At 31.1% G+C, this 14,281-nt stretch overlaps 1 protein-coding gene across 12 annotated transcripts in view; it reads left to right on the top strand.

The window, feature by feature from the left end:
- Positions 1 to 14,281, top strand: part of LOC124362807 (potassium voltage-gated channel subfamily H member 6) — a 608,699-nt gene that overhangs the window by 247,120 nt on the left and 347,298 nt on the right. For all 12 annotated transcript variants that reach the window (XM_046817627.1, XM_046817628.1, XM_046817624.1 and 9 more), the window contains exons 3-5: positions 2,282 to 2,425; positions 9,959 to 10,109; positions 13,045 to 13,183. In XM_046817627.1, the coding sequence (XP_046673583.1) occupies positions 2,282 to 2,425; positions 9,959 to 10,109; positions 13,045 to 13,183 (434 nt within the window). The remainder of the gene's footprint in view (positions 1 to 2,281; positions 2,426 to 9,958; positions 10,110 to 13,044; positions 13,184 to 14,281) is intronic.

Here is a 14,281-nt window from a genome sequence, read left to right as displayed (position 1 = left end):
CAAACTATCTTGTACGTCAAAAATTCAGTTATATAACTTGCTGCTTTTAGACCAATCTATTTAGGACCTTATCTTATATTTTTATACACCAGAGACGCAAGATATATTTCAATCCTATAAACGTAGTGTTCTAAAATTTAACATATAATTATGCAAATGTCCAAACTCCTGCTGTCCTTACAAAGCATCCATCGTCAGTAACAAGCTTAAACTAGATACTCACTCCTTTTCAGATCTTACAAAAAAGGGTTCTTATAAGCTGTGGGATCACTTACGTATATAATCCTAATTGGAACCCTATATAATCAGGGTTCCAATTATTTTGTTCAATAGGGTTCAATATAAACCTAACAGAAATAAGATGGGGACTACCTTCTCCAAATCTCCCTTAAAAAGAAATTTAATATTTTATTTCTCTTAAATATAAATAATGACAAAATTTGAGCATAGAATCAACATGGAAGGGAGAACTATTTGGAATAGAAAAAAAATTAGCAGTCGTGGGACTGCCGATAGAAGTGAAAACGCAACTATTAAGTTGAGAGTAATTAAAACTTAGAGATTTTAATTATGTTACAATATTTTTTTCTAATAGTGAAATTAAATTATATAAGTTCACAAATAATTATTTGGCAAAAAAATAACAAAGCACGTATTTTATATCTAACAAATTACACAAACAATAACTTCGTAAAATTGAATTTTACAATAAATGAACATATTTCATAAAATCTAAAATTATTATAACATTTTTTTAATTTTAAAATTTTAAAATCCACGAAAAAATATTATCAAATAACTAGAAATCTATTTTACCACGCTAGTAAGATAAATCTTATACCGTAATAATACTCATTTCATGATGAAGAGGTTAAATATTAAAAACATAATTAAAATGAATAATGCTAAATTTTAAATACAAATATTCGTACAAATATTAAAAATGTTTAAAAATATATTCGTTGTTTTCATTATTCATTTATCTGTATAAAAATATTAATATGTTTCATACTCACTTTTATACTGAAGTCAATGAATTTAAATTCAATAAATAAACAGTAATCCTTCAATTAAATTAATTACAATAATAGTCAAATTAAAAATTCACTTAAATAAACAAAATCCAGTACACACAAGTTGAACTTCCCACGTGGTCAATTTAACTTTACTTATGTATTCTACACTTTAATACTTAATGTACAACGTAGGCGTTTAATATATCATAAATAGCACAAAGTGACTAAAATAGAATAAACAAATTTTCCAAAGATTATTAACGTTTCCATGGAAACCACTTGGTATTTTCGATATATTTGTTATTCTTAGATTTGTATTAATTGTAATGTTTTTAGCATGTCGGTGACGCGAACCGAGGATTTTACCCTCTACCAAAACGCTCAACGCGCCTAAAGAAGTTTTCACTTCAAAAAATTAAATATGAAGACCAACCCAAAGATATTGTTTAATCCGCTAAAAAATTTAGAGGTGAAGGTGCATCCCAAACTCGCCAAATGGACTGGATTATCTTAAATTAAATTAATAGTGTAACAATTATTTATAGAGATCATATCTCTATTTTTGGTCTTGCTAATATTACGGATGAAGTTTCTGAATGCTCTTTCTGTCTGGACACAGAAGCGAAAATACACAGCTAAATTTTAAGAGTAGGTACAATGGCGACTGTTTTATCAACCTATGGTTAAAGTTTCTACATGGATATCTATCTATGATTCATAAACTCGAGGTAATATGTTGTTATAGTAACAAAATCATACGTGTTTTTCAAGTACTAAGTAAAAAAAAGGCAATTGATGAGTGAAGTGAGGTTCAAAATGATTAACTTTCATTCATAAACTTCAATGATATAATGTTATAGTAACAGAACCAAATGTGTCTTTCCAATTACAAAATTTCTATCTGAGAACTTTACAGTTTCCTTAAAGAATAAAGTGATATCTTAATCGACATCAGCACCTTTTATGTTATACATTTTAATGTTATAGTATCAAAATCTCATGTATCTTTCAGATACCAAATTCTTAAGGAGAGAGGGCATAAATGCTGTAAAGAGTGAATTGGATGACATTTGTGTCTACATCATCAACTATGATGTTATATATTACAATGTTCTAGTACCAATATCTGATGTACGTTTCAGGTACCAAATTCCTATGTAGCGAGGTCATAGATGCTGTGAGGTGCATAACATGTGTGTTTACGTCATCAACTCTGATTTTTTATATTACAATGTTATATTAACAAAATCTTATGTATGTTTCAGGTACCAAGTTCCTATGTAGCGAGGTCATAGCTCCTGTGAAGAGTGAAGTGGATGACATCTGTCTCTACATCATCAACTTCGAGGACCTGACTAACCCGCAGCCTTATGTGGATGAGCCGGCGTCCAATCATCGCCTCAGCAAGTGTAAGTTATACAAATAGTACTGATACGCAAATTTACAAAATTAATAAGTTAGTACTTGTTGGATAAATCAACTAATAATTCCAATCTTAGACGATGAGAATGAAATATCTACTCAGCTATTAAAACATTTTGCATAATTATAAATTAACCTATATCTTAATTGTAAATATGACACAGTTTGCGATCACAAAGCATATCTATAAATTCATTGACCAAGGAAAAATTAATCAAACAAAAAGAGTAATTCGGGCCAGAAGCAGAAAGACACACGGGAGAAGTTACCAACACGAATTCGTCCCTAGAGTAGAGAAGCAGCAACAATCACATTTAGTACTCGTTGCTTGATGAACGAATGGAATAAAAGTTTAAATTAATTTACAGTTTGACTTTTGTCGCAGTGAAACTTAAGACTTTTTGTTTTGTCTAGCAAAAATGCAAGTTTACAAACTAATCAAACAAATCTATTTGCTAAATTAGTTAAGCTTTCTAAAGTTTATTTTTTTACGAGGCTCAACATACACAGAATTATAAACATTTTTACGAGTTTGCCTTACGATTATACTATCAAATTTGCTTTTATAAAAAAATAATTTAGTAATATTCTGGTGCATTTTATTTAGAACTGCAAACCAATTATGAAGCATATATGCTGAATTAAAATAAGTGATCATTTACAAAAACTTACACTATTTACTATTTACAAACATTTACTATTCCTTACTTAGAGTAAGTGGATATTAACGATATCTTGTGAAACATGTAACATTTACAACTGGTTATAGAAAATATTCGATTTAAAATTATTCTTTTTTACGTGTACTACGTCAGGTTGTACCTTAAATCTCTTAGATGCCCGAATTTAATTTTAGTCTTCGTTAATATTTGTGAACGATAAAATGGTTTAATAAGTTTTTGGTTTGAAAATATTGTTTTTTGTTACTCTTTTACGATAACTTCGCAGAATACAGGAGCTGTGGTGCTGTCATCTTGGAATCCTACGGAACACATACATTATATCTCCAGCAAAGCATGTCAAAACCTTGGGTTCATCTTCAGATCACCCCGAAACTACTTCACCTTCTACTCTGATCACGCTCTACGTGCGCCTACTATTGGAGTACGTATATGTTGCCTGGTGACTCTACATAAGGATACACACTGATCCTTTGGATATAATTCAAAATGAGGTTGGTACGTCTGGTTGGGACACACATGGGCTTCCGTCACTCTAAAGTACCAGTTAATGATCTTCAACTCTTCTTTGGATTCTAGACTCTTGGTCAATGGAGATTAATTTTTGAACAGACGTTCCTCTACAAATTGCTTGGGGACTTGGGGAGATTCTAGACTCCATTGATTTTAAAGTGCCAAAAAACTCGATCCACGACCCTCATTGCTAAACGATTCCACCCCACTACAAATGGTCAACACCGATGTATTTCTCGTCTTCTCAACAACGCCAACGAGCTGGGAGTAGTGCTGACATTTTCGGCCAGCTGATGGGAGCCTACAGGGAATGTCTCAAACGCCACCTGAAGCCTTAACTTTTCTCTTTCCCTCGTATAGTATAACACTTTTCCCTCTTCTCTTAGAGTGAGAAACGCATTCAACATTGACTTTTTACCTGTCGTTTTTTGTTAAGTCTGTTATTGTTTTACCCGATTTATATTTATTGTTTCCCGTTTTTGTAATTTTTTAGAATACTTTTGCTGTTCTTTAAAACATTTATTTTACCATTGTTTCCATCAAGTAGTTTTAATTAAATTAACCCTACATATTTGTTATTTTAAACTTTTATTTTCGTTAAATACTCTATTACGTTTATTTACGTATCAATCAATGTGTTTATTTATATCAATATTGTATCTAGTTGTGTAATGGGAAACAGTTTAAATAAATAAATACAGAAAAGAGTAATTTTTATCAATCCACATGAAACTACAGTCGCGTAAAGTAGGCTATTTAGAACATTTTAAAATCAGACCTAAATGAAACATACACAATAAAAACACTTGAAATATTTATTTATAATAAGTACATTACAGTACAGCTCTGTTGAGTAATTTTCTTATACTGAACTATGATATAAAGTAATTATGTTGTTAACCTAATTTAGTTTAAAGGCGACGGTTTTTAAAACCTCTCTAAAGATAATTATTTTTTATAAAAAACTGTGTCACTTAACTAAATTTCTAACTGGTTTAAATACTATATAGAATTCAAATTTTCATCTTCAGCTATTTTATTTAGACCTGATTACACAATTGCCTATAATTTCAAGTGATGTGATGTTCATTTTTTCTGTATTCAGTTTTTGAAACACACGCTATATTTAAGTCTTCTAAAATTATATGTTAGTTCCATTCCTATTTCAACTTATCAGATAATATTATAGCAAAGATATCATTTACACAGAAACATATTTTATTTTTAACTAATTTATTATGTATTAAAAATATTCTACATTGGTCAAACACTCATAAGTTGGTATCAATACATCTATTGACATTCTATACAAATATTAAATATGAAATATTCCTGTCTAATATTGTATCTAAACACTTTTAAATAATCAACGTTGAAAAATCTTACTATAGAATCAAAATATACCGTGTAAAATAGCTTTATGTGGTCTAAGATATAAGTTCAAGCTTCGGTTATGAAAATAAAACTCAATATCGCTGGCAGTTGATGGGCAGGTTATAAGTTTAGCCTCAGTCCATTGAGGGGCTTCGCCTGTGACGATCGTGTTGGTCTATGCCGGTGTTGTGTGTTTTACAGGTCTAAACTCTAGGAAATTAGATTTAGTCATTTAGTTTAGATAAATATTATCCGTTACGTTTTCTCCAAATTATGACACATCACAGGTAATTCAGTATATAATAATGTTGCCTATGTGACAGCCACATTAACACTTTCCAACATGTGAACTTGAAATGTCCAATGTAGCGTACATTACATACTTGTTCATACCACTAAGACTATAAAACGTAACTACTTTTCAATATTCAAACCCATTTTTTATTAGCAATTAACAAGAAGCTAGCTCATTCGTCCCATAACAGAGTGAGTTAAAACAACTTATATGAATAAACAATGCATAGTACAGGAGTAATGTTTCTGCTATTTGTGACTAATGCTTCCAGCAATGTATTCCATACATGTTTGTGGACCCCAGTTATATCATGTAATGAGTTATATCATTATTACCGTCCAGGTAACATTAACCCTGAAAGAGAAGATTAATTCTCCTCAATTTGTGACCAAAAGTGAAATGGAATAACACAACCCCTGCACTAGTGTCACAGACGTTCACGAATAACGACTCTTTCATCAGATGGAAATTTTTATATCTTATTTTTCTGTATATAAGTTTATGCACAAATAAGACCAGGTGAAAGATGTTCTAAGAAACCAAGAATTGTCCAATGTGTACAGCTAATAGTACAAAACATGTAGAACTATCTACTACAAATCAATTTTAGTAATTGCACGAGTGTCTTATATTTGCAAATTTAATGAATGTAGTCCAAAATAAAAAGATTATTTACATAAATAAATACATAAACAAGTACGATGATAGTACCACTGTTATTTTAACTATTACAAAAAATATCTTCAAAGAGATGTATAGAAGTAAGCTTCAATGTATTAGGCGATTCTAGTAGAGTTGATAAAAACCAAATTCACAATACACACTAAAGTTGCCAGTCTTGATCTACGAAATTAACTACTTTACTCTAGACAATTCTTTTACTGTTTCAAGTTAATACATTCGTAGCTATTGATGCTTAAAAATATGTAACGATAAATTCTTTCTGAGGAGTCCAGAGAAATTCACTTTAGTTCATTTGAAGCAAAGCCTATTTGGCTCGTAAAGTAAAAGGTGTGAATTTTTATTATTTAATAAGATAAATATTGAGTACTTAATTCTAAATGCTTGAGTTTGGTAAACTTATAATTTAAACAATATTGGAAACTGTATTTTATGAGAAACTATTAAACTTTAAATATTTTCCTATCTAAGAGTTTAAACAAGTCAATAACTGTGGAACAGTAAAAAGTGTGTCAAACTCAATAAAGCAATGCAGCTTCCAGCGTTTATCCTTAGTGAATTTCCGCATTAAAAGTGACTTTATTGACAGATTCATAGATATTCAACAGCTAAATCAACTTAAAATAGTGATCAGTAAATAGCTTTAATAACCTACTATACCAATGTTAACAGCGCTATAAACGTGCTGTTTTAGTTATTATGTAGTATTTTAAAAGTTCAAAAATTAAACTATGGATACATTTTAAAACTCTGTGTTAAAATACTTTTAGGCTAATCTTTAAATGTAACAAATTAGTCCACTTTCTAGATTACTCTACACTAGAAGAACAAAAGGTCATATTTAACTATTCGTAGATGTCAAGAATGAATAAAAGAAGGTTGAACAGAGCAACCAACATTTATCTTCTTTTAAACAGTTATAGTGATGTTTATTCCTAATAAATACTTGTTTTTTCATGAAACCAATGATTACATGTAGTAATATTCTTAAATTTATTTGGAACTAGCAGTTACCCACCGCTTCGCAAGCAATTTTCTGTTGAAAAACTGGACAATATATCTATGTATTCTTTTTCTATGACATAATAAACAGTCTAGAGATAATCGATAGTCACTCAAAGCTGTTTCAATCTCCTGATCCAATGTAGATTTAAGTTTAAAGAACAGAGGTTTGGGATCCTGAAGTCGTAAAGTGAAACAGTTTTTATAAGATTAGTATTTCCTTCCCACATTCCATGATAATTTATTGAAGTTCTTCGATGGCTTCAGTAACAATAAGAGTTAGCCTTTTTATCCCAATGACGAAAGTGTATCGTACAACTAAAAAGTTGCTGCGGTCAATATGGGTCTGTTCTGGTCGTTTAAATTCACCCCCTGGTGTTTTGGCATAATAAGTCGCCCGCCATTATCTTTTTATTTTCATTAGCAATGTAAACAGATGTTTCAGAAAGTTTGTCAAATTACAGCTGTCAACAGCTATTTAGTGCCAGTTCAATTTGAATTATGAAACGTTATTACGTTTCGTTCTTATCATAACATTCGAATATAAACAAACTAATTTTTCAATTTGAATTCGACTTTATTTGGTGAAATGAATGTGTTATGGGTGGTAAAAAGCACTCTAAATTTTAATTAAGACCAAAAGCTATAACTGTTCCAAATTTCAGCACAATCCGTATAGCAGTTTCAGCGTGATTCGAGGACAAATCTCCAAACATCCAAATATCCAAACATTCAAACTTTCGCATTTATATTATTAGTGGGATTCAAGATCAAGTATATAAATTCTAATAACTATCTTTAAAATATATGGGTAAAGATCTCAAGGGCAAATTATTTTTAACCCACTGATATATCATTGCGTAACAGCAAACTATTTTGAGGTATATTTTCTCCTTACCTTCTATCTATACAGAAAGTTATCGTTACTTTTCTTCATAAATTTGGGACTGGTAGGCAATTAGCATCTTGTTCAGTCCTTTTCCACCTGTACTAAATATGTAATAAAAAAAAACATTTTCTCAACTAACCCAAGTTTTTTCGTACGTTTAGAAAGTATCAGTTAGCGAAATACTTTGAAGATGATAATTTCATGATATATAATACCTAAATAATGAAAATTGGAGTAAAATCTTTTGAATTCACTGAATCGATAATTTGTCTTAAATTTAATCTCAAATAAATCGTTCTAGCTCCCGGAACATGAAAACAAATGACAAGCTTATGTATAAGTTTTACACAATGGAGTTAAAACAATGTGATGCATATTGACACAATCTATCTGCCTTAACTTCAAAAGACGTGTGGAAACTTCTCTAATCAATTTTCAGGAAGGCGTTTGTATAACTTAGGCGTGTGTTTTGTTGTATTGAATAGCATTAAGAGCCTTAGTAGTTAAATATGAATTATTTTGAAATGGGAATATTATTATTTATAATTATTAGAATGTCTTTATTAATCTTAAACAGTATGAGTAAGAAAATAATATTTTGAGGTACTACATATCTATCAATAGTGAGAAACTTTAATGCATTATGAGCGTGGTTTACATATTTTGTATTAATCCAAAGTCAAACAACATGGTGTCACAAACATGGTGTCTAGAGAGCGTTTGTAATTAATGAACACGGATAAAATATGTTCTACAAAACTTGAGACTACACGAATAAATCTAAATGGATGCAGTCACTCAAAAGATTTTGTAAACGAAAAAAAATAAGTATCGTTGTCACGTTTGCTATTAAGATCTACTTATTGCCGATGATGTTGCAGGTGCTACTTAGTACTGCAATGATTTAGTCATTCTGTTTTCAGGTGGGCTGAATTTGACCTCGTGCCTCTGAACTCCTGATCTAACCCATATTTGAACAAGTCGTATCAAAAATGAATGTCTTATTTTTATATGATTGTACCAGACACGCCTTTCTTTCATCTCTTTTTTTTGGATGTGTTAACTAAAAGACATTATAAAGTTTTTCACTGTTTACTTTATATATATATATATTCATTTGGATTCATTCCCGTTTTAATAATTTTAACATTTTCATACTTACTTTAACAAGCATTCAAAAGCGATAAAACTGCATGAATTCTATGAACCTGTGACTCATCCACGTAATTGCCTTGATTTATTTTATATCTAGTTTATTTCGTATTATGACATGCTTTATTTGATAAATATGTATTTTTACTCCTCTTCGAGAGTTCTAGAGATCGAATCTAGTGGACATATTTTTATATTTCCTATAAAATAATTAGCACTTTTAACGTAATGTAGACTTCAAAATATGCATAACGTTTCTCAGTTTTAACTATGTTTAGATGTTTACATAACAATCTACTACATCAGAGTTTCCATTTTCATTACTAACAGCTTAATATTCTCAGAACTTTATAGATACAATGGTATTTCCAAGGTAAAATGTAAAGTGCTTTTAGCTGTACAATCTGATACTTATAGTTTTAATAACTATTTTACAAAAGTGGGATTTTTACAGATCACATTTTTACAAGTGTAAAACCAAATCAATTTATAAATGAATGATAATAATTAGCATCTATGTGTACATATAGTTTACGAAGTAAATTAAGGTATTGATTGGGATATAATCATGTTTAGGGGTAAATCCTACCGTTTAATATGTTACACAATTCAATATGAACAAGCAAATAATTTTAGGTATTGTACCTAAATAATATATAATATGTTTCTAAACAAACCTCCAAATGTTGTCTTGATTATGAAATGAGGTAGTGTTTTCACAAGACGATATCAGAAAAACTGCATAGTGCTGGTTGTTATCTTGATACATCAATACAAATATAACAATGTCTGTAGGATGCGCATGTTACATTGTTAATGGGCCGATTTAAAGTTAGATGTTGATTGCTTAAGCCAAATTACGAAGTTGTTTAAATTAATAAAAAAATTACTGTAAAATAGCATGGTTATAATCAAATGGTATTGGGACTTGCAGTCGACCGAGCACGGCAGTCATTCCGGCAGTCGCTGCGTATGCCGCTGAGGGGTCGGGGTCTACGGTTCGCTCAGTCGCGCCACCTCACACCTCCGACGGCAGAAGAGGGCGATGAAGAGGATCCTGTCAGAGCAAGGAGTATGGACCAAAGGTGACCTGAGAAAACTAAACCTCAAGCTAAAATGTCATTTAATAATTTTTGACAGTGTTCTAGTTATACAATTAATCGGTTCGAATAATTGCTAACATGAATATCATGAACTCATGTTGACCAACATTTAAAAAGTTGACTCTTCCAAGTCTATACATTTTGGAAACACTCATTGTGCTTTCATTTTGCTTATAAAAATTTGCCCTAATAAGGGGCTGAGGCGTACACAGATATGAGACAAGAGGCTGAGTTAGCTACCGAACTTGGAAAAACAGAACAATCATTCATAAACACAAAATAGCAGATTTTGTTCAAAATGCACCAACTCCCAAAGCGTCTTAAACTTTGTTTTAAAGTCTAAGGCGTTATATAATTTCGGTGAGTTATGTTATATAACTAGCATCTACCCCTACCTGACAATGCTGTTGACAGTGGATAAAATTGGCAATGAAGTGAAAAATGTATGTGAGGATGTTGAATAAGTTTTAAAGTTAGTAATCCAAACTTTTGCCATATGATCTAGGTACATTTTTATAGGTAATACAAATTAATGCTGCCAGTCTTACCAACATATAATATATGAATATTACACATCGTTGACGATTTGTAACGTATTATATAGGCTACGCTCTCACTGACTACACCTAATATTTTCTACAAAAAACAAAATGTTTTATCTGTATAGTTTGTAAACAAATTATCTCTAAGAGAACATTATGTATCATACTTCTAGAAAGGAGTTCCTATGGTTCAGTTCCCACTCAAATTTTAGTTGAAACCAGTCAGAATAGAGGCACTGTGACAAATCATAGTATCTCTAGTCTGACTGGAACGACATTTAACAATACATAATATATACTACATTGGAAGTAACAAATGAATATTTCACTTATAATAAAACTATGTAAGTTCTTAAATATGCCATTATATTGTCCAGATTAGTAGGTCGTAAATTTTACCTCCATTTGAATAAATATTTTAAATAATGAGTGCTTAAAAAAGCAAAAAAACCTACTAGAAAAAAATTATTCTACCTAAATTTAAAGGTTTCAAAGCAACAATCAAACAATTTTAGGTAATTTATCACTTTCATATAATGTGCTATAGGATATTTTTACCAAATATCGACTTATACACTTTTCGTCTTGTTTTCAAATATGAGGCAACGAAAATATGACTTGTATGAAACTTAATTTGTTTATGCCCATCAGTAATTCATCACCTGTAACTAAGCGGTTTAATAAGTTTTAAGTGACAGGGATTCCAAAGGTAAAAAAGACAAATACGCTGTATAAAGCTAAATAACGTGCGTTACGATTATATAAGTACGTTTTGCTCGGTCAGACTGCACGCAAAGGCAGCCCAAGCAGCCGGTACCTGAAACCCGGACTCTTGCATACTTTATACAGCAGCCATTCCAGAGCGGGCCGTCCCCATCCACTCACAATCTACTTTTGATTAGCTTTGTTCTTTTTGGTAAACAAATAGCGTTGTTAACAGAAGTACCGACAGTCTCAACTGCTCTCTAATGTTTTTATGTCCCTATTTCAACTCCTTCAGCAGATCATATTGTTTTAAGTAACTATTATAACAATTTGATTGATTTTATGTAAAATATTTACTAATCAAATACATTAATTGATTAAATAAATTTATTTCAACTCCTTAATTTAATACACGAATTCATACTTGAAAGTTATTATTTTTGTATTAATATTAGTTTAAAAATCCCTAGAGCACAACAGGCTCAATATTTTGTATTATTATTAAACTTTTATTCGTATTTTCACTTTTAAAAAAGCACTTTTTGGCAATACAAAGACAAATTCAGTTCTAATAGTAGCGCCCCCGCACAATGCGGTTGGCGCTATGTAGAATTGCGTCATATTTTACCATTAACAGCCGTGGCACTTTCTTTGTGTGCAACCATTAGTCTTTGCACTATCTTTGACAAATCGTGCTGCTCCCAGTCTCCAGGGTGCTGAGTCTTGTGCTGAAGCTGCAAAATAACAAAAGGAAGGTCCAAATCACCGACTACGAAAATGAAATGATTAATCCGTCACTGCCAAGGGCTTTACAACGACTTCCTGCATCTTTTCAAAATTATTTATTTTTATTACTCCATTGTTTTTTTAATTACAAAAATAAAAATAATGTTTGAACACCAATTAAATAATTTAAAGTTATTTAACGAATTTTGATGAATACTTTAATTTATTTTCCAACCTTTATGTTAAAATAGCTGTAAAATCCGCTCATTTTCATGTATTTCCTTTAAATAAATAAATTTTTGTAATTAAAAATTTATCCTGGAAATAATACAAACTTATGATGAAGATATCATTATTTTATTCTTGAAAATAAAAAATAATGGAGCTTTCAATCATAATCATTATATGAGAAATTTCTTCTATTTGACAATGAGACTTATTATTACACAACACATATAAAAAGCATGCGTATGGTGTAATTTGTGTTTTTAAAAGTAGGTATATAAGAAATGACGTAATAAATAATAATAGGATAAAAACACTTAAAATCCTTTGCCAAATCCTTTGCGCATATCATCATTTAGTTGCATAGATTGAAAGCAACAGAATTGAAATATGCAGTCCACGTCGCTTTGAATTTTCAGTCACTGAAGCTTTTGTTATGTGCCGTTGTTCGTCGAGTTATTCTAGTTTGTAAATAAATATTTCTAATTTCGCAATGTGTTTGCTCTGCTTGCTCATCTTATTGATTAGCGTGATATCCAAAACTCGTCAGATCGTTTAACTACTGCTGGGTTAATAATCTGATAATATTCCATCGCCTTCCGATATATCTTCTATTGAATAACGATGTCGGGACAGGCGAGATGATCCCTCTCAAATGAAAATTTATTCATAATGTAAACTACGTACCTTCATTAATATACGTGAATATTTTGCTTTAGACGACTGACCAACGAGCCCACAACGACCACAATCATAGAGAACGAGAGACTGAGACAGCCCGACCCCTCCTCCATCAGCCCCGCCAGCATCCATCCCGGCAACAACCACGTGCCGGCCCCCATCGCCTCCCCGGAGAAGGTGGGTCTTCATTACTGCTGTGTGCCTGTGTGCCGAGCATGAGTATACATTGTAGTATGTGGTTATCTGTATGTGAGACATAATAATTTACAGTAATTTTATTTCTATCAATTTTCAAATAAATCAGTAATACCTCTCTAACAGTTTGTAGCTCTGTTTGATGTATTTGTTGGTAAAACATTGTATTGCTTGCGAAGCTTCAAATAGCATAGCTTCACCACCAATGTAAGATGCTTGCTTATCGTGTTTTATGATCACTTCAATTAAATCAAAGAACTCTAGGTTTTCCACTTTTGGGTAAGCTTCATCATATTTGCAGTATGTGTTTTTATCGCATCTTTGTATAACCCAAAATACTAGTACTTTGTATAACAATCTTAGCAGAAGTTTTATGTAAAATTAAAACTAATAATTTCGCTTCCTAGATACTCTAAAGGTGGAACCTGTTTTTGGTTAGCCAATGAGTACTGTTTTTTTATTTATTGGCTTACCTAAACGCCATGAAGAGAGATATCCACCTTTGCCGAGCTTCATCTTTTTTTTAGAAATAAAATGTCATACATTATTTAAAGTTTGGCTTAGTTTTGTCTCGCGATATTCTGCTAAAGAAAGATAAACAGGCAGAAGAGGAGTTTCTATATCTCCCTGAGATGCTGTTACGTGCAAAACTTCGAAAACTTACAGCATATTTAGTTCTTCAGATACCCTGTAGATAGACTGAGACAAGGACAGAATAGGTTTGTCAATCACCTGTGTGGTAAGTTTTGATGACGCCATATAATAAATTACAAAAAATGCATGTATACGTGTCAGTGAATAATTTAAATGTTTTATGAAATGAACTACTAGAATTGTAACGTAGAAACGCTGTCGTGGAAAAATCTCAAATCATGTAATAGACCAAAATGTCAGAAAAGGCTCAACAAATTATATGTTATCCTATGGAACAAAATACATAAAAACATAACAAAAACATAACATGTTTTTCTACTTAGTAATAAATAAGAACATTGTTTCAATAAATTATCAAAAACCCATATTTTTTCTTGTTACAAAATCACTAACATAAGTATTTTTAATTAGGTTAAACCAGTTAAT

Source organism: Homalodisca vitripennis, chromosome 5 (assembly GCF_021130785.1).
Source record: "Homalodisca vitripennis isolate AUS2020 chromosome 5, UT_GWSS_2.1, whole genome shotgun sequence".
In the NCBI taxonomy this organism is placed as follows: Eukaryota; Metazoa; Arthropoda; class Insecta; order Hemiptera; family Cicadellidae; genus Homalodisca; species Homalodisca vitripennis.
The sequence above is the reverse complement of the archived record's forward strand: the minus strand, read 5'-3'. Positions and strand labels throughout refer to the sequence as shown.